Source organism: Micromesistius poutassou, assembly GCF_964030765.1.
Source record: "Micromesistius poutassou genome assembly, chromosome: 14".
Classification (NCBI taxonomy): Eukaryota; Metazoa; Chordata; class Actinopteri; order Gadiformes; family Gadidae; genus Micromesistius; species Micromesistius poutassou.
The window spans coordinates 5,091,308-5,116,707 of NC_140284.1; the positions used below are offsets into that span (position 1 = coordinate 5,091,308).

The 25,400-nt window shown below is 49.2% G+C and overlaps 1 protein-coding gene across 2 annotated transcripts; it reads right to left on the minus strand.

The window, feature by feature from the left end:
• Positions 1–1,351: 1,351 nt before the first annotated feature.
• ankrd44 (ankyrin repeat domain 44) lies at positions 1,352–24,088 on the minus strand. 2 transcript variants are annotated; one of them, XM_084478568.1, is made up of 28 exons: positions 23,610–24,088; positions 18,710–18,793; positions 17,263–17,341; positions 16,884–16,954; positions 15,869–16,069; positions 14,944–15,031; positions 13,973–14,115; positions 13,356–13,568; positions 12,591–12,669; positions 12,137–12,251; positions 11,942–12,024; positions 10,207–10,270; positions 9,942–10,010; positions 9,223–9,363; positions 8,730–8,795; positions 8,035–8,146; positions 6,924–6,995; positions 5,977–6,178; positions 5,680–5,767; positions 5,302–5,419; positions 4,725–4,947; positions 4,113–4,200; positions 3,847–3,930; positions 3,592–3,737; positions 3,371–3,453; positions 2,952–3,034; positions 2,247–2,338; positions 1,352–1,684 (listed from the first exon to the last, which is right to left on the minus strand). In XM_084478568.1, the coding sequence occupies exons 1-28, from the start codon at positions 23,634–23,636 to the stop codon at positions 1,395–1,397; spliced, it is 3,204 nt and encodes a 1,067-aa protein (XP_084334694.1). In that variant the 5' UTR covers positions 23,637–24,088; the 3' UTR covers positions 1,352–1,394. The 2 variants fall into 2 exon arrangements, with proteins under 2 accessions (XP_084334694.1, XP_084334695.1); XM_084478569.1 differs by having other exon boundaries at positions 1,428–1,587.
• Between the last annotated feature and the right edge of the window lie 1,312 nt (positions 24,089–25,400).

Here is a 25,400-nt window from a genome sequence, read left to right on the forward strand (position 1 = left end):
ATAATTAAGATATACATCCCCCCCTTAACACTGCAAAAATGTACCCATAAACCCTTGTGTTTATCAAGACATGGCATACCCTGGTTTCTGTTACAGAGCCAACAGCCCACGTGTCCCAGTATGGACACTTGCTTTTAAAAAAGGACATAAAAAACGACATGAGGACCAAACTCCTCACATCAGTGCCTAAAGCCGCCCAAAAACCTCAAATACCATTTGTGCTTGTTTTGGGTTAACATTTCCATTGACAGGTTTTCAAACTCTCTACGTACCTCTTTGTCAACTGCAAGGATCCTCAAGCATTAATTAAATAATTCTGCATATAAGTCAAAGATTTCAATCATCAACCTCACACCCTCCACACAGACACACACGGACACACACACATACACAAAAGGTGAAAATTACACGTCTTTTTCGGTTTGCAGCTTGTTACAAAATGGCTTCTTTTTACTTTGCTTAGGTTCTCTACGGACAGACTGATGTCTGAGGCAGGTCTCGTGAGGACTGAAGTACCACGGTCAGTTTGGATTTCAGGCACCGTGGGAGAGAAGAACAAGAACAAGAGCAACAACACAAGCATGCAACACCACCCCGCACCACGCCCCCCCCACCCCCCCACCTCAACCCATCACAGGAACGGCTTCAAATCAAAATGAGCTCTGATGTAATCAATAGGTCGTGATGTGAGCATACCCTGCCAGCCGTAGGCCATCCTCTCAGGGGCTCTTCCGCGCCGTCCCTGAGGGACGTCAGCGGGGTGGAGAACACACACGGAGGCCGTTGTCTCTCCCTCGACGGCTCCACTGAAAATGCCTGCGTTGCGTCCAACGTCAACTCGTGGCGGTCAAATCTGCTCCTCGGGGCGCCAAGGAATCCTTTCCTTGTTCGCGTCATCGTTCTTCAGTGGGGCTGCGTGAGCCTTCTTCGCCGTCGGGCATTGAACCTAGTTATCTTTTAGGTTAGACAGAGCCAAAATATGGAGGACTTTGGGAGCGCCCTCCGTTCATTGTTACGGCAGCGTTTCCCATCCAAATGACGTGACGCTGATGGCGATGGGCGGACGGGCGTGTGGAGGGCGGTCCTTCGAGTGCTGAACCGTTACGGGGGGGGGGGGGGTGGGGGCGCGTGCAGCGCCTGGGACGGCCCCCGCTGTGCGAGGACTTGCATGTGGTACACAGCGAGGGGGACGCCGGCGGTGCGGGCGTGTCTAGAGTCAGGTGAACACTTTGAGGTAGGAGGGGCCGAGAGTGCAGGCTGGCGTGCTCCGGGACACACGGATGAGAGACGGGACGGGGAGGTGGTCGTGTGGCAGGGCGGGGGGCGGGGGGTAAAGGGTGGGGGGGGGGGGGGGGGGAGCGAAGCAGGTCCTTTTGGGACAGTGGGGGGGGGGGTCAAAAGGTCTCGGAGTCTTCCGAGTCGTTCTCGGTGGTCCCCTCGCTGGACGGCCCCGAGGGGTTCCTGGGGCTGCGGGGGGCCCTGGGGCCCGCGGTGACGGTGGCCCCAGGGGGGCCCCCAGCCGGGGCCTTGCCCACGAGCTGGGGGGGCAGCTGCCTCAGGAGGGAGCCTGGGGAGGGAGCTCCGGAGCTGCAAGGGGAGCAGAAAGGCATCATGGTAGCCAGAATGAGAGCCAGACAGTCGGCCACCTCCCGGCTGGGAGCACAAGCCAGAGCGGGGGTCAGACCTGGGGAGAGAGAGGCACAGACAAAGAGAGAGAGAGAGAGAGCGACAGACAGAAAGAGGGACAGACAGCAAAAAGGGAGGGAGGGAGACAGACAGCAAAAGAGGGAGACAGATAGGGGTGGAGGGGGGAAAGATGCAGAAAGAATATAAGGAGGGAGGGGGGGGGGGGTGGGGGGGGGGAGACAAACAGGGGATGAAGCAGCATTCTATTAATATGAAGCAGGCAAGCGCCGTACAGAGGAGCATTAAACGACTGCAGATGCTAATGCTTACGACGCCGCGTTAAAAACAACCAAGACAAAAAAGAAAAGCACAAACCAGCATCTGAGAGACTACACGGGATATGCAACTAGCACTGGAGCACGGGTAAAACAGGCGACAAGACAGGGCCCGCGGCGCGCACACAGAAACATCACTGCACAGCACAGCGGCGTTGACGTCGTTCCATTTGCTTTTTGCACAATAAAAGGTCGTTTCTTCGTCGTAGTCCGTCATCGCACGGCGCAAAAACCGACCCCCGCCGGCGCGCCGGAATCTACCGGCCGGGGGGTCACGTGACCTACCGTTCTCGTCCACCGTCTGGACGCTGGCTCCCCGGGTCAGCAGCTCCTGCACCGCCTGCTTCAGGCCGCTGCGGGCCGCCAGGTGCAGGGGGCTGTCACACACACACACACACACACACACACACACACGATGAGCAGCTCAACCTGATGCTCCATCTCCTCCCGTTGGCCTCCAGCCCGACCAGATGTTCCCATCTGGCTGTTAGTCCGTCGTCCACATTGACTCACGGTGACTCACAGTGAATGTCGCTAAAGGGCACGCTATGTCAATGGTTTCAGTTAGAGACGTGCCCTGAAACCCATTCTGTCATGTAGCCAGCTTCACCGCTACAGGGATGTGGGTTAATTGCTCAGACGCTGCAGCAGCTCTGGTCGAGGGAGGGAAGGGTGTAAGGTGAGTGAGGATGGGGGAGGAGTCGATTTTTTTCCTCTTTTTTTTTTGTTAGACTGGAGCCAGTTTGAAATTGCAAATCTTGCATATTGTGGTTTTTCAAGTTCAAGGCCAACAGGATTACTTTAGGGCCTATTTGCATCTATTTACGGCCTTTTTGCAATATATTGACATATATTGACTCATTACTGTGACATAACCTGTTGGGACATCCAGGTGAATAGTGTACATTTGAAGGCTCATTCTCAAATATAGCCAAGTCAAGTTACTATGCACAATAAAACACTCATCCGTCACTGATCTAAGACACTCACGTTTGCAGCGCTGCGTTCGTGCCGTTGATGAGAGCTGCGTCGGCCAGTTTCTCCAGGATCAACAAGACGCAGTCCTGCTTTCCCTGTAGAGCGAGAGGGGCAGGTTCATGAAAAACACAGAGTAAAGCCTACGCCATCGAGGTGTATCGCACCAGACCTAAGCAAGGCAACACACTGAATATTCCATTGACGCTGGTGACCCATTTCAGATGGATAAAGGAATAAGCTATGAGCGTACCCCAAACCCTAACCCTAACCCTTTCTTTCGGCAATACAGCCTATATTGTTATTTTAAAGTGTCGCTATGGGTAAAATCAAACTTCAACAGAGTGTGAGAATACAACCAGCAGGGAGAGCTGTTTCCCTCACTGTTGGACTGAACACAGGCTTGAGGGGACGCCCACCTCACTGACACTTACGTTACTGCAGGCCAGGTGAAGGGCCGTGTTGCTGTCTTTATCCGCCAGACTCAGGTTGGCCTCAGTGCTGGTCAACAGCACCTCTGGAGATGAGCAAACGAAAATCCATCAGAGAAGAATTATCAATACATGTGGCCACATAATCACAAAGACACGCAAAGACACACGGGCTCGGGCGAGGGGTATCAGCAGAGCCAACAATGCGCCGTTCCAGTGTGTACCTAGGACCCCGACTCGGCCCTTCTCCGCCGCCATCATCAGGGCTGTGCGCCCCGATTGGTCGACGGCGTCCACCGGTGCATCATGGGAGAGGAGCAACTGGACACAGTCCACGTGACCCGAGAAGGCTGCTGCATGCAGGGGGGTCCTGTCGGAGAGAGAGAGAGAGAGAGGGGGAGGAGGTCGAGGGAGGATGAGATTTAAATAGCAGCTACATAGCAGTGTGCTTCCTGGATCCCCGTGTGGTCGTAGCGTACCTGTCCTTGGCGTCTTTACAGCCGGTGATGTCCGACCCCATAGCCTCCAGCAGCAGGGAGGCGCAGGGCTCGTGGTCGTTCACCCTGAGCAACACAAGAGTAACAATGATTTGGTGTGATCCCACTTGCTGCCGGGCTGTGCCCTTTTTTCATCTCCAAAGCACATTGCACGGGGTGTGTCCCGTCGCCAACATTAAACCTGCAGACGCGTGTGGCGTGAACGTCTTTTGAGATGCGAGGGCGGTGGCAGAGGGGGGACCACGTACACAGCGCAGTGCAGGGGGGTGAAGGGGTTCCCGTCGATGCAGCGGCAACCTTTCTGCTCCAGCAGGACCTCCACGCAGCCCTCGTGACCTGCACGGGGGGGGGGGGGGACAGGGGGAACCCACACGCACGGTTAAAGAACACAACGCGGTTGTCGCCAAATTTGCAGATGCTCACCGCTAGTCCATCGTGCCCGTCTGTATTTAAAGTGATAGACAATCGGATATAAAAAAAAAAAACGTCACATAACCATAACATAGCACAGACGGATGTATCCACTATATACCTACCAAATATATTTTCCAGAAAAAATGGATATCGTTAGCCTCAAAGCATGATTGCGATCTAACCTAACTACTCTCCTAACGCTGCTGATTCACTGTGCCTCACTGGCTACGTCCTGGTTATCCTATATCCTACCCAAGCCAATCAGAGTGCTTTTTGAGTCATCTATTTGACTTGGGCTTAATACAAGATGAACCTTAAAATATGACTAAGGCCATTGCTATGCTCTGAGGCCGACGATATGAATGTACCCCTCAAAGTCAGCTCATAAACCTCCCGTCGCCTTTGGGGGGGCGATAGAGCGCTGCGCGGGGGGTGGGAAGGCATACCGTAGTAGCAGGCCCAGTGCAGCGGGGTGTAGCCCGACCGGTCCTGCAGCGGGGGCAGGGAGGGGGGCTCCGAGCACGCGATGCCCAGCAGCTCGCTCAGCCAGGAGGCGTGGCCCCGGGCCGCCGCCAGGTGGATGGCCGTGCGGCCGCGGGCGTCGCCCAGCAACACAGAGGCCTCCTGCTCCAGCAGACACTGGATGCACTCCTCCTGACCGCACAGCAGCTGAGGGGGGGAGAGGGGCAGAGAGGCGTGAGAGAGGCAGAGGAGGGGGGGGGGAGGGGATAAAAGGAGAAGAGTTGGAATGGGAGACGATGAGATTGCGCACCACAAGCACTGCACTATAAGGCTCTGTAGGCTCGGATCTAGTAATTGACTGCTAATGCTTCCGTTATGTTCTTATCGAGGGGACTTGATGGACTGCAGCGTGCCGGTTTGACTGCTGACTGGATGGACTTCTCAGGAAGGGGCTGGACATACAAGGGGATTGACTTGAACGCAACGTGATCACCGATGCTTCGGACGTAGAGGGACATGTCATTGGGACGTGATTCAACGCGCGCACGCGCGAGTGTTTACCCCGAGGTGCAGGGCAGTGAGGCCGTGGTTGTCGGCCATGTTGGCGTTGGCTTCTCTCTCCAGCAGCAGAGACACGGCGTCCACGTGACCGCCGGCCACGGCCAGCATCAGAGGACTCCTGGAGAGAGAGAGAGAGAGAGAGAGACAGACACACACAGAGAGAGAGAGAGAGAGAGAGAGAGAGAGAGAGAGAGAGAGAGAGAGAGAGAGAGAGAGAGAGAGAGAGAGAGAGAGAGAGAGAGAGAGAGAGAGAGATACAGACAGAGAGAGACACAGAGAGAGACACAAACAGAGACACAGAGACAGAGATTAGGCGTTGGCTGCTTAGGAGAGTCGATCAGCTTGAGGAGGAGGCGGAGGAGGAGTAGGAGGACTCACTGGCCCTGGGAGTCAGCAGCGTCCACCAGGTCCGCACTGTCGGGGTCGTCCAGCAGGAGGCGCACACACGTGGTGTGACCGTTCATCACTACCGGAGAGGAAGAGACCCCGGAGGAAGACTTGTGTTAGCAACATAGGACTGAAGATCTATGAAATGGAAAACTTTAAACAGGAAAAAACAAATCACAGAACGAACGCAAAAAAAAATCGGAAAACCGGCGTGCGACGGAGCCTTCCGCCCGTCAGTGTGAATATAAACCACTAGTACGCCAGGCGGCGCCGCGGCGGAGCCCCTACCGGCCAGGTGGACGGCCGAGCGGCCGTACTGCGTGTCCACGGCGTGCGGCGCCGCCCCCTGGCTGAGCAGCGTGTGGACGCAGTCCGTGTGTCCGCGGAGCGAGGCCAGGGCGAGGGGCGTGCGGCCGGCCTCGTCGCCCTGGTCCACCTCCCTGGCCCCCTGCAGCAGCACCTCCAGCGCCTGGGCGTGGCCGTGGTAGGCCTGGAGACGGGGGTGGTTAGAGAGAGACCTTATGAAGCCACTGGAGCAGACACCGGACGCCATCACACACATACATACATACATACATAGATGGGATATGGACAAGGAGCATGAAAAGGAGGTGAGAGAACCCATCTGGGAGCAGAGACGAGACACAGGGAGGCGCAGTCCTGTTTAAAACACTGATCAGCTCCTGTGCTTCAGACGTCGAGCCATCAGGGTTTAACAGGACCATCGTGACTGTTGTCCCCGGCACCGACAACGACATAGTGATTTCCAACAGGAACCTGCTGGAAATCAGCTCTTTACTGAGTCAGGCCCGTTTTAATAATATAAATAATAAATAAATAAAACAAACGAAATACATAAAAGACAAAGTCCTGCTCGGAAAGGGTTAAGTGCGACTGCGTTGCTTCTGCCGGTATGTGTTCAGATCACCGCGTGGACAGCGAGAGGGGAAGCGATCATGGGCTGATGAAACAGGAGAAAGGAGGAAGCGGTGTACGTGTGATGGAGATGTGTTAGGACCGGTTCCTTCACTGGCGGGTTGACATGACACAGAGGAATTAAAGTTATCTAGCTCGACTTGTTTTACATTCAAATTATAGTAGTTGTTTGTCTAGTATGGTTGCGTTGTTTGTCACGTAGAGTGAGTCATTTTCTCAATGAAATGCAGTGTAACTTTTACTTGTTTGTTGCGTCAAGTGCATGTGTGTGTGCGTGTGTGTGTGTGTGTGTGACTCACAGCAAGGTGCAGAGGGCTCCTGGCACTGGGGGAATCTGGCTCTTCTTGGTGGCTCTCGCCCCTATCCAGCAACTTCAAAATAAGAGTACCACAGAAAAGAAACACAAACGTCAATGAAAGCTTCACAACATATCATACTAAATCAACAATTTAGATTGAATTCATATGGCCGGCCAAAGAATGTGTTGAGACGTAATCATCTGCTTCATTTTAGATATTTTACCATTTATATTATAAATGTTAACTGTTTCATTCTGTTCCCTCCAAACCCTTGGATAGGGACAAACACAGCCTGCAGTGTGGTTGCCATGTGTCCAATAAATCGCTTGGAGATATCCCATAATGAATCAATTTCCTGCCACATGGCCCTCAGTAGGCGCATAGATCATCATCACGTGGTGTTTGTCGTGTGTGAGTGCAACAACGTGTGTGTGTTTGTGTATGCTTCAGTGTGTGTGTGTGTGTGTGTGTGTGTGTGTGTGTGTGTGTGAGTCAAAGTTTCCTTTCATTTTTTCAACAGTCTGAGCAAACACACAACCCCCCCTGAGAGTGACGTGGAGCGCTGTGAGCAACAGCTGACGTGGTGACCGAAAGAACAGCGAATGACGTTCATGGACTGTCCCAAGTAAACAAACCTGACCGCATCACACTATCGGCTGGACAGCGCGGGGCACGTGGCTTCATCGATAGTTATTGTGCCTGTCCCTCACTGAATAGACTAATCAGTTGGATGGTGAGGCTACGTCACACAACGTAGGATCAAATAAACAAGTTATTAGGTTCTTTTATCTCCGGATCAACACACTGTGTTTCACCTTAGCTCTTACAGGAAGAACAAATGGGGAAAAAGGTCATGTTTTTTTATGCGCTGCAGATATTTATTGCACAAGGGGAACTTGGTTTAGTGTGCGATTGTGCATGCACACAGTTCAGAGGAAACACTGTGCACGTGTTTGTGTGTTTTGTGCACGTGTTTAAACTGTGTGTGCGTGTGTGTATGTGTGAGTTTGTGTGCGTGTGTGTGTGCGTGTGCGTGTGTGCATGTGTTTGCATGCGTGCCTGTGCATGTGCGCCTGTGCGTGCATGTGTGTGTGTCATGTGTGTGACTGACCAGCTCCAGACAGTGTCTGTGTCCATATGCAGCAGCATAGTGCACAGCGCTGTAGCCCTGCTTGTCTTTGAGGCTGGCTGTCGCTCCACTCTGCAACAGGAACTCTAAACATCTGCACACAACAACACAACACGTGTAAGTACAACAAACAGTAAGTCACAGATAGTAACACAACAAAGAGTAGGCAGCCCACACACACACACGCACAGAAACACGACAGAATACTCGCCACAAGAGTGCAAAAAGAACATAAAGGTAGTTGTCTATTAAAAAAGAGCAGCTTGATTGTTTTCCAAAATTTTGCCTACTGCCTACGATGCTCTGGACATACGCACAGGACACTAACAGTCAAAAGGTGTGAGCTTACATCTGCTCATGCACATGCTCCTCTGTTTAGCTATCTCCATAGCAACCTCCTCTCCCCTGGACATGTGTATGTACTGAACCTTGTTACCCCAAAAATGTATTGAATGACTTCACTTTTTAGAGTGTGAGTTCTCCTACGACACTGCAGGGGGCAGTGTGGTGCACTCAAAGTGCACAGAGAGAACAGAAACCCCAGCCGACCTCCTGTGTTCTAGAGGATCACCGCAGGCCCGGGGCAGCCATGGGAAATCAGCTCCACAGACAATGGACAGCAGAGTCTAGAGTCGAGGTGAGTCACGATGGTATCTTAAAAAGGACACGAGACTCACAGCGCCGCCTCCTTCTCCCTCTCCGCCTGGACGCCGTCGCTCTCCGGCTCCAGGTTCTGCCGCCGTCTGGAGAGGAGCGGGGAGGAGCAGAGGGAGCCGTTTTATGTCTGACACAAGAATATCTATAAAAGTTCCTCAGTCTTTCCATTGGAGTCTGAATGCTCCTTATTAGGTTTGTTGGTTGCCCGTTTCTGGTGCCGTTACAGGACCAATATGCTGATTTTCCACCCGCTTTGTATCGTTAAAATGTGGTCAGAATAGGCACTGCTTTAGACTTTTTATGGTAAATAAACGGGGAGGTCCGGGTAAAGGCACTATGGTGATGTGTAAACAGCTTTAATTTGCGTATACTACCCACAGTGTAGTGATATCAATTCGGTTCACAATCTGCAATGTATTCATTAAATCACGGTCGAAGCGGTGTGTGTGTGTGTGTGTGTGTGTGTGTGTATTGGTGTGTGTGTGTGTGTGTGTGCGTGCGTCTCTCCCTCACCTCCTGTCCAGGTCGGACGCCGCGGCGTAGTGCAGGGCCGAGCGCCCCCATTGGTCGGTGGCATTGATGCAGATTCCGCACGCCACCAGGGTCTCCAGGCACTGGTAGTGCCGGCTGGCCGCCGCGTAGTGGAGGGACGTCCTGGGGGGGAGAGGGAGAGGGAGAGAGGGAGAGGGAGAGAGGGAGAGAGAGGGAGAGAGGGAGAGAGGGAGAGGGAGGGGAATTTAGATTTCAAGCATATTTGTGTACATGCTCAATGCCACATGACACATAAACTTGCACGTGCACACACACGCACACACACACACACACACACGCCATCTGGTATTAGTCTAATACACTTTATTTTCTTTCAAGATGCTTACATATGCACACATGTTATTCTTTTGTTTGCATTTATTTATTATTTATTCCAATAAAGTGACACCAGACATTCTTAATACCACCAACTAGACTTTTTTTGTTACTATAGCTCAATGAAGAATAAACTGTTTCAATTTAAAACAGACAATTCTGAAGAAAAAAAAATGGGGCCCAAGAAACCTAAAGTCAAGTAGGTAGATATGATGGTCTGTGCATCGTAGCCATCGCATTTTCTGTGTTGTGTGACACAATTCAAATAAAATGATTGAGGAGCCTATCCCTTCTGTTGAATGACGGTAACCAGTAAAAGACATCAATGTCTGGGTGTTCAAACCCATGACAGAAAAATCACCGACCTGCCACACTTGTCCCTGCGGTTGTGGTCTCCCCCGCTGCTCAGCACCAGCTTCACACACTCCACGTTGCTGCACGCGAGAACACACACACACACACACACACACACACACAGGGAAGGTCAGAGAGGATTCACACACAGCTGACATGATTCACTCATCTGCCTCACAGAGGTTAAGAGCAGTCAAACAGGATACACTAGCATGGGGTTGTGCGTGTGCGTGTGCGTGTGTGTGTGTGTGTGTGCGTGTGCGTGCGTGTACACACCCTCCCGCGGCGGCGGCGTGCAGGCAGGTCCTCCCGAGGCTGTCGGGGGTGTCTATCTGGAAGCCTGCGGACAAGAATGAGCCGTTAAATACCTCTGACCTCCGACCTGCAGAGGGCAGCACTAGGATACCCACCCCCCCCCTCCCCAATCCACCCACCCCCACAAACGTGCACACTGCCAACACGAAAATTAAACCGAGGGAGAAGACAAGCAGGGTGGACAATATACAGTCACATAGAATAGAGAAACATGAACACACACAGTGAGTGAGGGAGTGAAAGAGAATGAAAGAGAATGAAAAGGGGGAGAGTGAGAAGTAGGAAAGAGAGGGGAGAGAGAAGGGGGAGAGAAAGAAGGGGGGGTGGAGAGAGAGAGAAAGAGAGAGAGAAGGGATGAGAGAGCTATTCATGAGAGAGAGAGCAAGAGAGAGTGAGGGGGAGAGCAAGAGAGAGAGTGAGCGAGTGAGCGAGAGAGAGAGCGAGCGAGAGAGAGAGCAAGGGATAAAGGAGGGTAGAAAGACAAGTGCTAGTACGGTTGGGGGGGGGACACACAAGACAACATGACCATGTTAGGTGAGAGCTCCAGACAGAGAGAGAGCACAAGCCCAGAGCAACGGGTATCGACACACGATAACCCGACAACAAGACACAGAGAACCAGAGGCTGAGAGACAAGAAGACACCGTGTTGATAGAGTTGAGCGGGAGGTGGGGGAGAGGGGTAGAGACGGCTGCAACATTCAAAGCACTAGGACACTTCGTCACGTTGGAAGGAGAGAGGTCTGCACATCGTCCTGTGGATCAATACATGTGACCGGCTCCCATTCCCAATCGGTCTAAGATGCTTTATACATGTGTCACTGGGGCCACCACCTGTAGAATAATTGATGAAGATCCTCGCACTCAGCAGCTTAAATAGCAGCACTTGTACAAGTAGCAGCGCAAAGGTCTTGATTGCGGGAGATTTCTTTTATTCTCACATGCACTTCTATCACACTCCCGACACACCCGCACTACTGGTTTTGATGTGCACGTTTCTACAATTCAAGCCACCTCCTGTATGCAAACCACAGGCATGGATTCACGGTATCTCTTTGGATGAAAGTGCCCACCCAATGGTATAAACATCGGATTTCCTTGTCAAATTGGGAATTGGGAATTGGGAAATGGGATGAGAAGGACAGGCTTGTGTGTTGGGAGGACACGGAGCACATAAGTGATAAGTAACCCCCCCCCCCCCCCTCACTGAGGCTTTGTGCGGCTCTGGAGGAGTGTGACTCCAATCTGGCCCGGGCTGAATGCCTGCGCTTGTCCAGGAATCAACCGCAGAGAAGAGACCAAACCACGAGGGGTCCAGTTTCCATGCACTGCAGCGAGGAAATTACTCTCATATTTGCCGGAGAGCCCTCGTTGAAACTCAATAAACTGTACGTCGCGCACATTCGTCCTACAGTAATCACCGACGCAAGATTCCTGACCGTTCCAATTATTATGAAACACATTGCATTTTTATGCTTTACTCATGAAGAGTTAGACAGGGAGAGAGAGAGAGGAGGGAGGACATGCAAGCAAAGGACCACGGGCAGGAATCGAACCCGGTTCGCTGCAGTGAGGACTGAGCCTAAATGGGACGCGTATGCTTCTTTAACGAAGAAAAAACCTTTCAACACTTGTGGATTACTTCCTGTCAGGGTCCACAGGGCAAGGGTTTCGTGGGTAATGCAGTTTCCTCTGTACCTGAGGAGAGCAGCTTCCTACAGCAGTCCGAGTGGGCGTTCAGGGCCGCCATGTGGAGGGGGAACATTCCATGGACCCCCCGCCTGCACACATATCGGACAGAGGGGACGAAAGGTCGCGGATGAGCGAGAGCGTTGGAGGGACAGGATTGTACACCCGTGTTTCGGAGGAAGGAAGGAAAAACTCATCACCCACCGCGTGCAGTCGGCTCCGCTGGTGATCAGCGTGTTGATGAGCAGCTCGTGGCCGTAGCGGGCGGCGATGTGGAGAGGGGTGTTGCCGTCCTTGTCCACGCAGTCGATCTCCCCGCCTGGAGCGGCAGAAACCCCCGGGGAGGTTATTAAGAGGCCCCGGAAAAGACTCACAGCAACCGAGAACAATCCGTCCAGGACTGCCTCCAAAAAGTATTTTAAAAAGGGGACATTTTATACCACCAGGTGTGAGTGTGACATGCCCACTTGTGATGTCAGAAGAGGCCGATTTTCAAAACGGCTTGCAATGGCTACTCACGCTCAAACTTAGAGTTATAATATGTCACCTTTAAAGAAAAAATATTTATTAATTTTTTATTATTATTTATAATTTTTTATTAGATCGGTATTGTCAGAGCTTCTTTTTTTTAAAATAAAATTAAAGTGAGTGGTGTCACCGTTCTGGATGAGGGTCTGTGAGCGGGTGAAGCGCCCGTGCACGGCCGTCATGTGCAGAGGACTCTTCCCATCCCGACTCTGGAAACGGAGGAAACAAAAGAGGAAACGTTCCGAGTTCAAGGGATGACATCGATGTGTGACACACACACACATGGATGATGTCGACACAAAGCAGCCACAACATGACTCAAATGGAAGAAACTCCTGGCCTGAATTTAGGAGCTCTTAACAATCCACAATGTCTTCAGCTGCCACTTCCCCTCTTGAATCAATACAAAGTCTATTGGAGCATTAAAGAAGGGCCACGACAATGGTGCCGGGTATGTTAGGCCTATCAATACTGTCCATATGGAAAGCACTGTTAAAGGAACACTGCTCCACATTTGATATTGTGCATAGATATATATTATTATATACTCCAAACCCATTTGAATTATTGAGTCAACAGCTAGCGATTTAAACAAACATAGGTCAAATGGAATGATTTGTATTTAAAGTGTGTGTGCGACAAGTCAGACCCAGTCACTTACAGTATCTATAATAACTATTAATGGGGTCATTATTCATTTGACTACAAACAACAAACTTGCCCACCCCTCTACCTCTTTCACACACGCACACGCACACACACACACACACACACACACACACAGCTGACAGAAACTCCCAGGAAGGAGTGATCCCCTATTCCTTGATAATGACATTATATTTGGAGTGGTAAAGGGCTAAACCCAATAACACTCAATGATCCACGCGCTCAGTACCTGGACGTTGACGTCAGCGCCGTTGTTGACCAGGAACTCCAGGCAGAGGGCGCCATGCGTGGAGGCGGCGGCGAAGTGCAGCGGCGTGAAGCCCTTGTTGTTGGACTGGCCCACGTTGGCGCCGTAGTCGATGAGCTCGCTGACCACGGCGTCCTGCCCGTTGAAGCACGCCACGTGCAGCGCCGTGTTCCCAAACGCGTTCGACTCGTCTATCTGCGGGCGGGCGTTCGTTTCAGACGGCAAACAAAAAAAAAAAAAGAGTCATCGCGCCGAAATAAAACCCCAACGTTTTTGTTGCGTTTACTTTTGGCGAGTCGGTTTGCATGGACATCGTGGAAGTAAAACAAACATGTCTTTCTTTTAATTGTGTTTCTTAATTTTTGGTAAGCTGAGGACGGATAACCAGCTGAAACAACCGTACCAAATAAGTAACAATGTATTAGTAGAATTATTTTATTTTGAAGTCAAGGGTACAGAAATATGAGTGTGTGTGTGTGTGCAAATATTTGTATGCACCGCACTGCATTTGGGGTGTGCATAGTCGGGTGTGCACACCGCATTTATGAACGCGTGCGTGCGTGCATGCGTGCATGCGTGTGCGCGTGCGTGGGACCTACCTCTACGGCGAGGTTGAGCAGGTGTCGGACCACAGCGATCTGACCGCTGGAGGCAGCCGTGTGCAGAGGGGTGTAGCCCCGCTTGTCCTTGCAGCCCACCTCGGCGCCCTGACTCACCAGCAGACACACCACGTCTAGGTGGCCTAGGATGAAGTCACGCACACACACTTATTGAATGTAATAACCTAACTGGAGACAGCATGACAAGATGGCTGGCTCTTTCACTTTCAGTGAAACCTTCAGATAAAGCCCCGGGCATTAGTGCCGGCTGCTTCTGCAGCGCGTCTATTAAACGACGAACAATGAGCCCTGCTTGTAGCGTTTCTGAACAGCAAGTAGGTAATGCGAGACGAGATGCTGTACAACAGATTTTATTTCAAACTTAATTTGGAAACTTTGGAATGCGACTTGGAAATAAACTGTTGTTGAGGCTGAGGTTGAAAGAAACATGTTGAACCTCTAAAAATCCCTCTTGGAGCTGGAGCCGTACGACAATGTTTCCAGCATGTTTTTGATGACATAGCCATCTTTACACAATATTGTATTCAAGAAAGTCCTGCACTAATTCTCTCACTTTTTGGAGAGCCGAGTTTCACATCCACCCTTGGAACCAAGGCTGCTCACTCTCACACACGCGGACATATCTTCACGGAAACAGCATGCATTCTTCAAATTGTGCAGTGGGCGGAAACAGTCCATTTCCAGTCCGTCCCATTAATCTTTACACCTTACTCCAAATGAATAGAATATCACGTTGTGCACACTCAGCTCTTTCTGACGCCTCTCAAGCTACCGAGGCAACGTGAGATGGAAGCGACCCGGCTGAATCACAGTTGTTTTGAGATAACAGGCTCAATCTGGCCGATTGGATGACCTGGCTAGCGATCGATTGTGCATAAAAGCCATCCTTCCTGGAAAGGCGCGCGGTGCCAGGAGGGGATAGGACGAATACAGTTTCAATCTCTCCTTACCCATGAAAGCGGCCCAGTGCAGCGCCCGACCGTCCTTCTTATCGAAGGCATTAATGTTGGCTCCTTTGGCAATGAGCAGGTTCACCATCTGACACACAACACAGACGACGAGGGAAGAGGGGTGAGTCAGGAACGCCTCTGTGTGTTTTGTTTATTTGCAGTGCGTTTGTCTCCATCCCCGTCTACATTTATACATTTCGTACATGTTCACACGTATATGAATGGGAATATTTTTGCTTGTGTCACTCAAAGGGTAGGCGTGTAGGTGGGAGGCTGGGAGCACATCTTATTTATAGGATTTAAAGGATTTATTCAAACCTTCTAAATCCAAGACGTGCCACTTTTTAAAAAGGCTCGGGGACAGAATCAAAGGAGGATGACAGCGAACAGAAATCATGCATGTACCCATACTGACACACACATACACACACACACACACACACACACATTAAATCCATCTGTATGGGATGGATTTAAACAACAACAACAACAGGACAGGAGGAGAAAACAAGGAGGAAGCCCAACAAGGCGAGGACAAAGGCCGCAAGAAGGAAGCCGACTAGGACGTCTCGCTGCGGCCTGCGGGAAGGCGGGGCGTGACATCACACCCTGCCCACATCACGGGCGAGTGCATTCTGGGAACTCCTCAAATCATTCGTTGTGCAGTAGTGAAATATTTTATGTTAAGGCCTAGCTAATCTAAGTCAGGTTTGGGTTAGGGTTAGGGTTAGGGTTAGGGGTTAGCTGCTAGTTCAAGAGGACGTGTTTAGTTCAAGTATTTTCCAGAAAGACGTATTTTTCTTCTTCTGTTGGTTTTATATGGGCTACGCAATCCCAGAATGCACTCGCCCGTGATATGCACTTCCCGCAGGCCGCAGCGAGATGCTTCTCTCAGGAAGTGCCTCGGCCCCCCGCCCCCCGGTACCTCGGTGTGGCCGTTGAGCGCGGCGTGGTGCAGCGCGGTGCGCCCGCCGCGGTCCGACACGTTGACGCTGCTCAGCAGGGGCACGATGACCTCGGCGCAGCGCAGCGCGTTGTTGGCCGCCGCCACGTGCAGCGGCGTCTGCCAGTTCTTGTCGCGCGCGTTCACGTCCGCAGAGTGCCGGATGAGCACGCGCACCGCCTCCTAGAGGGGGGTGGGTGGGGGGTGGTTGGGGGGAGAATGAGTGAGAGAAACAGAAGGAGAGAGAGAGAGGATCACAGCTGGGTGTGTGTGTGTGTGTGTGTGTGTGTGTGTGTGTGTGTGTGTGTGTGTGTGTGTGTGTGTGTGTGTGTGTGTGTGTGTGTGTGTGTGTGTCAAACAAGTAGCCCGACACCACACTATAAAAACAACAGCATCAGAGTATGGCATTGTTGTGGTTGTAGTGTTTGTTTGGTTGTAGTGTTTGTTTGGTTGACATTCTTGCCAGAGATGACTCCATCCACGCGGTTGGATTTATTTTTAGTTTATGATCCGTCATACATTGCTGACAGGCAACATGTGATTCTTTGTTTTAAATGCAAGGAAACATCAATCAAGGTGAATCTGCTCCAACTACGACTCAAAGCCACACAAACTACATGAGTCACACGTGAATAACAGGTCTCACTTAAACATTCTGATCAACTATGAATACCAGTTATGCCCTCTCAAAGAGATTCTTATGGCACTTCGCACCATAGAGTATGTGGTGTGCTTAGTGTGTGTATTGTGTGAGTGATGTCTGGTGTGTGTGTGTGTGTGTGTGTGTGCGTTCACATGTGTGCGTGCTGCATTTGTGTGTGTGTGTGTGTGTGTGTGTGGTCTGTCTACGTGTGTGTGTGTGTGTGTGTGTGTGTGTGTGTGTGTGTGTGTGTGTGTGTGTGTGTGTGTGTGTGTGTGTGTGTGTGTGTGTGTGTGTGTGCCGTTTGTGTGTGGTCCGTCTACGTGTGTGTGTGTGTGTGTGCGCGCGCGCATCTACCTCACTACGAGAAGCCACAGCGCGGTGGAGAGGAGTGAGCCACATGTTGTCTTTGGCGTTGACCCGGGCTCCTGGCGAGGAAGAGGACAGGGATGAAGAGCACATGTCACCACAACCGGGTGCAGAACCAGACGCAAGCGGTGGGATCCGCAGAGAGAGAGTGTATTTCTGCTCAATGATTTGAAAAAGACCATCAAAGGAAATAATGACCATGGAGGAAGCCACAACCATGTTCTCGATTCAGGAGCAGGGTTAGGGGCCGTGCACAATGAAATAGAAACACTTAGAATAGAGAGAAGAGAGAGAGAGAGAAGAGAAGAGAGAGCGAGAGCGAGAGCGAGAGAGAGAGAGAGGGGGGGGGGCTGTATACTTAGTGTACCAGAGAGGATGAGGAGCTCTGTGATCTCGGCATCGCCCAGGAAGGCCGCGGCGTGCAGCGGCGTACGTTTCTCGGCATCCTGGCGGAGGGAAGCATCAGTCCATTAGCCAGGGTCTATTATTCATAAGCGCTTACGTGAGGGCCGTGCGGGCAGATCTGTCACACCTCCCGTCTGGATGGGGTGGCAACCTTCTCTTCCCTGGGATGAGATGCAGAATTTAATAATTATTTTTATTTCATTTTTTGATGATCGGCAATGTTGCTATAGTAAGAAACGGTTATGAGACGCACATGATTTACATTAAAAAAAAAAAAACCTTGACGTGAGCAACCCCTACTCCTACTTTGTGCATGCTTTATTCTCTGCATAGGACACAGAGTGACCTCCGGCCCAAGCGCTCTCATCTCACGAGGGGACGGCCGAGAGGAGATGCTGCCGATTTGTGTATATAGGCGAGAGAGGGCGGGTCTAATGGAGCATAAAGAGCGGATATTCATCAAGGGTTTGGAAGCTGTGGCAATGGCTTCAATGGAGAAATAACATGGATTTCACATGTTTCCCATATCGCTTTGTCCAAAGACTCCATGCTGCTTATCGATGTCATCATCGTTACCTGACGTACACAGCTCACGCAACATTAGAGCACGGAAATTGCACTTCTGCAAACCGGAAACGCCATATCACTCCTGTCCTTCTCTCAGCCTATACACAGAGACAGAGCCTGTGATATCAGGCTATAGGTGATGAGCTAAGCCATGGGGCCTGGCAGAGTCAACATGACTATTGTTCTCAGCATAGCACAAATGCACACCCTGCAAACCCATCAAACGCACACATACACACACACACGCACACACACACACACACACACACACAGTGCAATCCCCCTCTCAATGTCCATCTGATAGGACAAGCCAAAAATAGCTCTCTCAACCAACAGCCATTCAAAATGGACATTGACAAGCTCGTCATTGTACTACGACGGCTAGAGCCCAGTACAAGCAGAGTAAGGCCACAAGGATGGCCGCCCCCCTCTGACTTCCTGTGTGTGTGTGTGTGTGTGTGTGTGTGTGTGTGTGTGTGTGTGTGTGTGTGTGTGTGTGTGTGTGTGTGTGTGTGTGTGTGTGTGTGTGTGTGTGTGTGTCAAAATAAATAAACAGCATCCCTGGCCTTGGGCCAATAAACGTAGGCCCGGAACCGTGACCACCGCCGTGACCCCTCCACGGCAGCTTCACACAGGAAGTGAAGGGCCGGGGGAGGGGGTGGGGGGGGGTGGGGGGGGGCCGCAGTCAAAAAGCTCCTCTCTAACGCTCCGTTCCAGCAGTCACAACAAACGTAGCAGTGTCCTTTTCCCAATAAAGCCAATAAGTCAAAGCCAACGTTTCCAATTCAGAGTCACGTACGTTGGAAAAGGGGGTGGCGTAATAAAGGCGTGGGGGGTCTCACCAAAGCATTGATGTCTTCGGACTTGTAGATGAGTGTTCGGATCTCCTCGGGATCACCGTTGAAGATGGCCTGGATGAGCGGAGGCTGGGGAGGGCGGATTAGAAAAAGAATCATGAAAAAGCCAAGCTCAGGCGAAAAACATCTTTGAACAACAGTCGTTTCTTTGTGCACAGGATCAACGAGGCTAGGAGTGAGCTAGCCGCCAACTCTGAGGTAATGAACGTATTAAGGCTGTCTGAATCTGGACGCTACATCTGATGATCGGATCACGTCTATTTTATGTGTTACCCCGATAGAACTACAGCATTGTACCGCATAGTATCACCCACTGGCGTCTGTATGACTCTGCTCACTGTCACAGTTTCAAACGTTGCCTTGTCATTTGCACAAAACAGTTAGAAAAGCACGCAAAACAAAGAGAATGTGTTGATAAACAGAGAGGAGCTACTAAATGTTGTCATGATAACAACATTGTCTTGGCCACTTGTTACAGAAGAATGAGAACAATAGCAGAACTAGAACAGAACTTATTTTGAGCACAGAATCGTATAGTCTATCCCTTAAACAAAAGCAGCATTCAAGGGGAGGAGCCAAATGAAGACAATTTATTTAGCAGAGGTCATGTCTCCACAGAGGCCCGTATTTTTCTCAACCCAGACCCAAGATCTAAGGTAAATAGAGGCGGTAGATCAACAAACATGTTTCTCCGCTATCTGTGTCATTCAGCATTCCCAGTAAAAGGTCAGCTCACTGAGAACCCCAGAGGGAGGTATGTTGACTCGAGATGCCTTCGACATCCACAGTCTAACATATGGGGAGACGCCCTTGTCTCTTTACTCAACAAGGTAGGCCACATATTTATACAGCTAGAACATCGCCCAAGGTGAGTAATTAAAACAGTCAAGAAAGACAGAATTAACTAAGAAATGTGGGTATTCCACTCTACATAAACAAACTGTGTGATACTCTTTCCCTAATGAGATCTGGATCAATGCGTTTCAACCATAAGAATAGAGCTGCGTCAAACATAAGATTACCATTTTGATTATGTGCTGATGAATCAGTTTGTGAAGAAGTAGGCTCAGTTCCACTTCCTGTGTGTTTCAGTTACATCTAGCCACACTTCCTGTTGCACAGTCTCTTCTCAGAAGAGCCAGAGAAAGAGAGAGAGCAGAACTAAAGAGTAAATGTTTCACTCCTATTTAAAAACCACCCTGGCGAAAAAAAAAAAAAAAACTCTTCCTCATTTGACTCATTTCAATGTTCGTGCTATGTCAAGACTGTGTTATTAAGAAGTGTTATTAACGTTATTAACCATCAGGAGGTTGCGGTGATTGGCAAGACTATGCAATGTTAGAGGTGGTTAAGTTTACGTATAAGGTTAGAGATGGTTAGGTTTAAGTATTAGGTTACAGATGGTTAAGTTTAAGGTTAGATTAGAGATGGTTAAATGTAGGTAGATAGATAGATAGATAGATAGATTTACTTTATTGATCCCAAGCTGGGAAATTGCAGTGTAGCAGCAGCATTACACACAGTAACAACACAAATAAAGAGAAACAACCTTGACAAAAAGAAGCAATATAAAATGTAATATAAAAAATGTATAAATAAACAGTATAATATAATTGTAGTGCAAAGTAGAAAGTAGACAGTAGAAATATAATTATATAAGGTGCAAGTGAACAGATAAAACATATAAGGTGCTTTGAGACTTGTATTATTATTATTATGACCAGAGTTTTAGCTGTTATTGTACAGTGTGATGGCATGTGGCAGGAAAGTTTTCCTGTATCTGTCCCTTCGACAGCGGAGCTGGAGCAGCCTGTGAGAGAAGGTGCTCCGCTGTCTGACCACTGTGTGATGGAGAGGGTGCTGATCATTGTCTATGATGGATAACAGTTTATTCAGCGTTCTCCTCTCCACCACGGACTCCAGCCTGAGACCAAGTACAGAGCCAGTCTTAGCCAGTCAGATAATTTTATCAAGTCTGTTAGTCTGTGTGTGTCTGGTGTCGCTGGCTCTGATGCTGCTGCCCCAACACACAGCAGCAAAGAAAATTGTTATTGGGTTACGGATGGTTAAGTTTAGGGTTAGGTTAGATATGGGTTAGTGAAAGGGTCAGTTAGCGTCACCAACCAATTACATAGTAATCACGTGTAAATAATTAATCCAAATATCTCTTGGTGATGAAGTGAATCATGAAATTATTTCCTTCTAGTTTACTTCAGGCAAGACTGGAATACACTCTCAATGAATAGCATTCAAGCTTATTTCAAATTCAGATACAGACACACACACACAGACACATACACACTTGCAAAGGACTAATGCGTATCTACAATGCATTATCAGCCAACGCTTCAATAACACTTAGATGCATGCAGTGCACCCTAACCTTCATACGACATGCTCAGTCAGGGCTGGATATAAAAACAAACTGTGGCTCTCTAATCAAACAAGGGAAACATCCCAGACACTGACACATCACGCTCTTAAACATAATCTAAAATTGTATTCATATTGATAGAAATGGATCCAAGGCAGACGGGGAAAACTACAGGGCAGCCATGTTTCCACTTGCACACATTTCCAAGCGAGAAGAAACCAAATGTACTGCAATAAGAAGACAAAACGTCTCACGTGGCCTCGACCCTCTCCGCTCGCTCCTCTTCTATATATGATCATATGTTGTGCTTCAGTCACCCTCCCCAACCTGCTCTCACAGCCACACATTTAAACTCGTCAAAGCTGGATATTAACGTTGCTCACGTAACGCAGGGACCAGAAATAGCACAATGTGGGTATTACAGAGAATCACTGGACCTATGCAACTGTGTTCCCGGCCTCCTTGTGCTCTGTTCCACTGGAGGGATAGTCAGGATAAGGTTGCAGGGATGAGGTGATGCATCATGGGACTTGATAGGGTGTGCAGGGCTGCTCTCTGAACACAACCCCCAGGTTCTATGGAGATGTTTTGGGATGAGGGAGGGAGTGATGAATTTGAGGTGGTGGTGGAGAGGGGGCCGGGATGCAGTGGTCCTGAATGAGAACATTCCCCTAAACCCACATCAGCAGCACCCTTCCAAGCTATCTAAAGACCTCTCAAACACAGGAGCTCATTGTTGCAGCATGAACGAACGCACACGCACACACACATTTTGTCAGGGATGTAACACCACCCACACACACACACACACACACACACACACACACACACACACACACACACACACACACACACACACACACACACACACACACACACACACACACACACACACACACACACACACACAATACAAATAAGGCAGACCTTTTGCTCCAAGAGATCAGTTCAGTAAATCATTATCTGTCGCATAGCCTTGATATTCACAGTCTCTAGTTGCTGTATCTTCCCCAATATTCATATTGAGATCCACTGTGTGCTACTCATGGTTATGTCTCTCTGAACGGGGTTCAATGTGAGGTGACAAACAGATAGAGCTCCTCCACCTGTTTAGGTGCCAACCCCAATACTGATAGTGATCATTCATTGAGCGTTCAAACGCTATTGGTCTATTTATCTAAAAAGCATTGAATGTTATATCCAAACGGTTCTTGTGATGGCATGTTTAAGCTGAACCCCCATCCAGTAGGCAGCACATCTTACACGGGCAACAATGTTATTTAAAAAAAATCCTACTTTACACATTTCAATGGGTAGCAAATAAACATTAAACAAAGTAAGTCAAAGTAAGCAGGTTTTTACAAAGAAACAAAAGGCATTGATTTAAATTAAATAAAAGCCTATGTTAGAATATAAAGGGTTTAGACATTATATGTGCACTATAATAGATTGGTCAGCTGCTCACTTTTGAGTTACTGTATTTAACAAATGTGTGTAAAGCACCAAATTAAAACCACTTAAGAGTTCAGCAGCCGGATGTTTTTGTGTTCTTGTGAAACAAAGACATGATTCAAGACTAGCTAACCCCTTCTGTCACTATCAAATGTGACCCTCCCTCACTCAAGCATCTCACCGATGACTCCATATTTAGGTTGTCATGTGGGTGAAAGCTTATGCTGCATACATAACCATGTGTTCTGTTTTCTTTTTTCGTTTTCGGAGTAGGCCTATACACTGCACTCTGTGGTGCTGAGATATACATCTAGCAGCCTACATCTTGTCTAGAAATAACAGGAAGTTCCAAATCTGAACTGAGCTTTGGGAGATCATCATCCTCTAACGTTATACTCCTAACTGTTTAACGTTATTATCTGATTCGATGACTAAAACAATGAAGACATTCCTAAGCTGCAAAATAATGACGGAACACGTTGAACATCCAGCCTTATAAAATGGTATTGGCTGTAGTTAAAATCAACACCAGATCCCTCATAATGTAACCATAGAGGCGTCTGGGAATCATTTACAGCTCCAACACACACACACACACACACACACACACACACACACACACACACACACACACACACACACACACACACACACACACACACACACACAAATTGTAAATTGGCTACAGAGATACGTTTAAGTATTGTGCTGCTGGGGATTCTTGCGATCATTTAGGAGGCAGGAAGTGTTCTTATTATGCGCCCTGATTTCAATGAACAGCGGCGATCTGGACCCTAAAACGCATCACCGACGCAGTGCTACATCTATGGGTTGCCCCACTGGTGATCACAGATTTGCGACAATGGTTGTCTTATTTATTACACAGCTATCAATATTAATAGATACTGTAGAGTCGTATACGTATTCGATCGTGTTAAATGTAATGGTGTGTTGCGATCATATTATCACACATGTCGTTAGATATGCGTTAATAACACATACAGTATAGCTTGTTGGCTATGTCTAGTGCAAAGCTAGGCTAAAAGCTAGCAGGTCTACCTGGTCGGCGAGTTTGAGGACAGCCATGTCTCGGTCAGCTTGGACTGCACATCCACTCTTCAAGATCACAAGACCATGTAGTGGGCAAGGCAGCGATCAATGCCTGATTTCCTGTACGATACTCTTACGGTGTTTCAGGCGTGTAGATCAGGCCACTTGTGTCACACGCCTCTCTATAGGCAGCTCATAAAGGCCGGGAGAGCAGTAGGGCCATGGCCGGCTCCACTGACGCTATCTACGGCGATGGGAAGCCGGAGGGAGCCGCTGATAACTGGGCTGAGCTCGGAGGGAGGCGGGGAAGGAGGAACGGCTCTTCCGACTGATGTAAACAATCCACATTTATGGCTGTTGCAAAGTAGCTCTTCGTTTTTCCAAGCCATACACCACTTCCCCCTCTACGCAGAACCGGAAAAAACTATTTCCACGCTACGAAAGAAGTGCAGTGAACTCAATTGAACACAGATTGCACAGGAAGTGCATGTTCCTCTCCTCCTCTCAGATGCAGAATTGAAAGAGAGTATGTGGTGCCCGCTGCATCTATCAACAAGCTTCGCGTTGCTGCCACCCATCGGAGAAACTAAAACCGGGTCAAAGCAATGCATAGAACCCAGTGAACGGCATTCCCCTGATCTGATTCTTCAGCAGCAGCATTTTCTTTTCCTTTTTCCCGTTTTCGAATGACCTCATTTACATATAGCAACATATACACGTCTTTCTTTGCATTGATTTTAAGAATGCATTTAGAAATATTAGGACACATCAACATATTGACTCAATACGTAAAATAAATGACTAAAACACAACCCACAAAATGGGTAGAAAACTGCCCCACAAATAAACACAGGCGTCCTGGAGAGATTTGACCATCTTTAACCTCCAGTTTTGGTACCTAGAACCCACTTAACATTTATTATGTTAATAACATAAGCACACAGAGCAGAGGATCCCATGCATGGGTGGCATCTGCTAGGGGAATATCTGGGTCGAAGCGTGTTGGCCTCACTTTGGATAGGGAGCGTGGGGGAGGGTCCTTCATTGTGTCGTGTGTGAAGTTGGGGGAGGGGGGGGTCCCCTCTCCCGTCTGACTTCTGTGATGACGAATCTGTGTGATGCAGGCTAGACTGACTGGGATGGGTGAGCGATGCTGGTTGACCTTTAATATTAATCTTCATCCGCATGATTTGACCTCAGACAAGAGAGAACAGAGCAAAATGTGGGTCTTGAGAACTGGTACTTCCAGAACAGTGATGCAGTAGACATCCTGAGATACCGGTTGGGCATCTTGAAAAATTTAGCATTTCTCCCAACGTCTGGAAGGCGCAATATTGTAAAGCCCAATGGGCTTTGAAACAAGGTCATGCTTTAGTAGATTCATACATCATAGAAGCATGGACATGATCGTTGTCTCCCCATTCAGGAGCTTGGTTCAGCCGTAAACGAGGACGAGCTTGTTTTAAACAAGGCCACTGGAACAGCCTCCCCCTCTACCCCTACGGCCTTTGCTTATCTGGATGTTGTGTCTTGGCCGGGTTAAGGAGACAATGGGATCGGCGTGATGGCGCTCAAGACAACCGGCATACGTTGAATACGGAATGCAGAAATTAGAAGGCTTTGTCAAGTTCATGAAACCTCCATCCTGAGGCTTAAATCTCGACATTGCTGTCGACATTTTAAACATTTCCGCTACTGTAAAGGAATGTCATGCATCAGCCTGTTCAAATATAACGGAACACTCACCATATTGACCCAAGTCGGCTCTAAAAGGTCACCCGTCAAGTAAATGGTCAGATA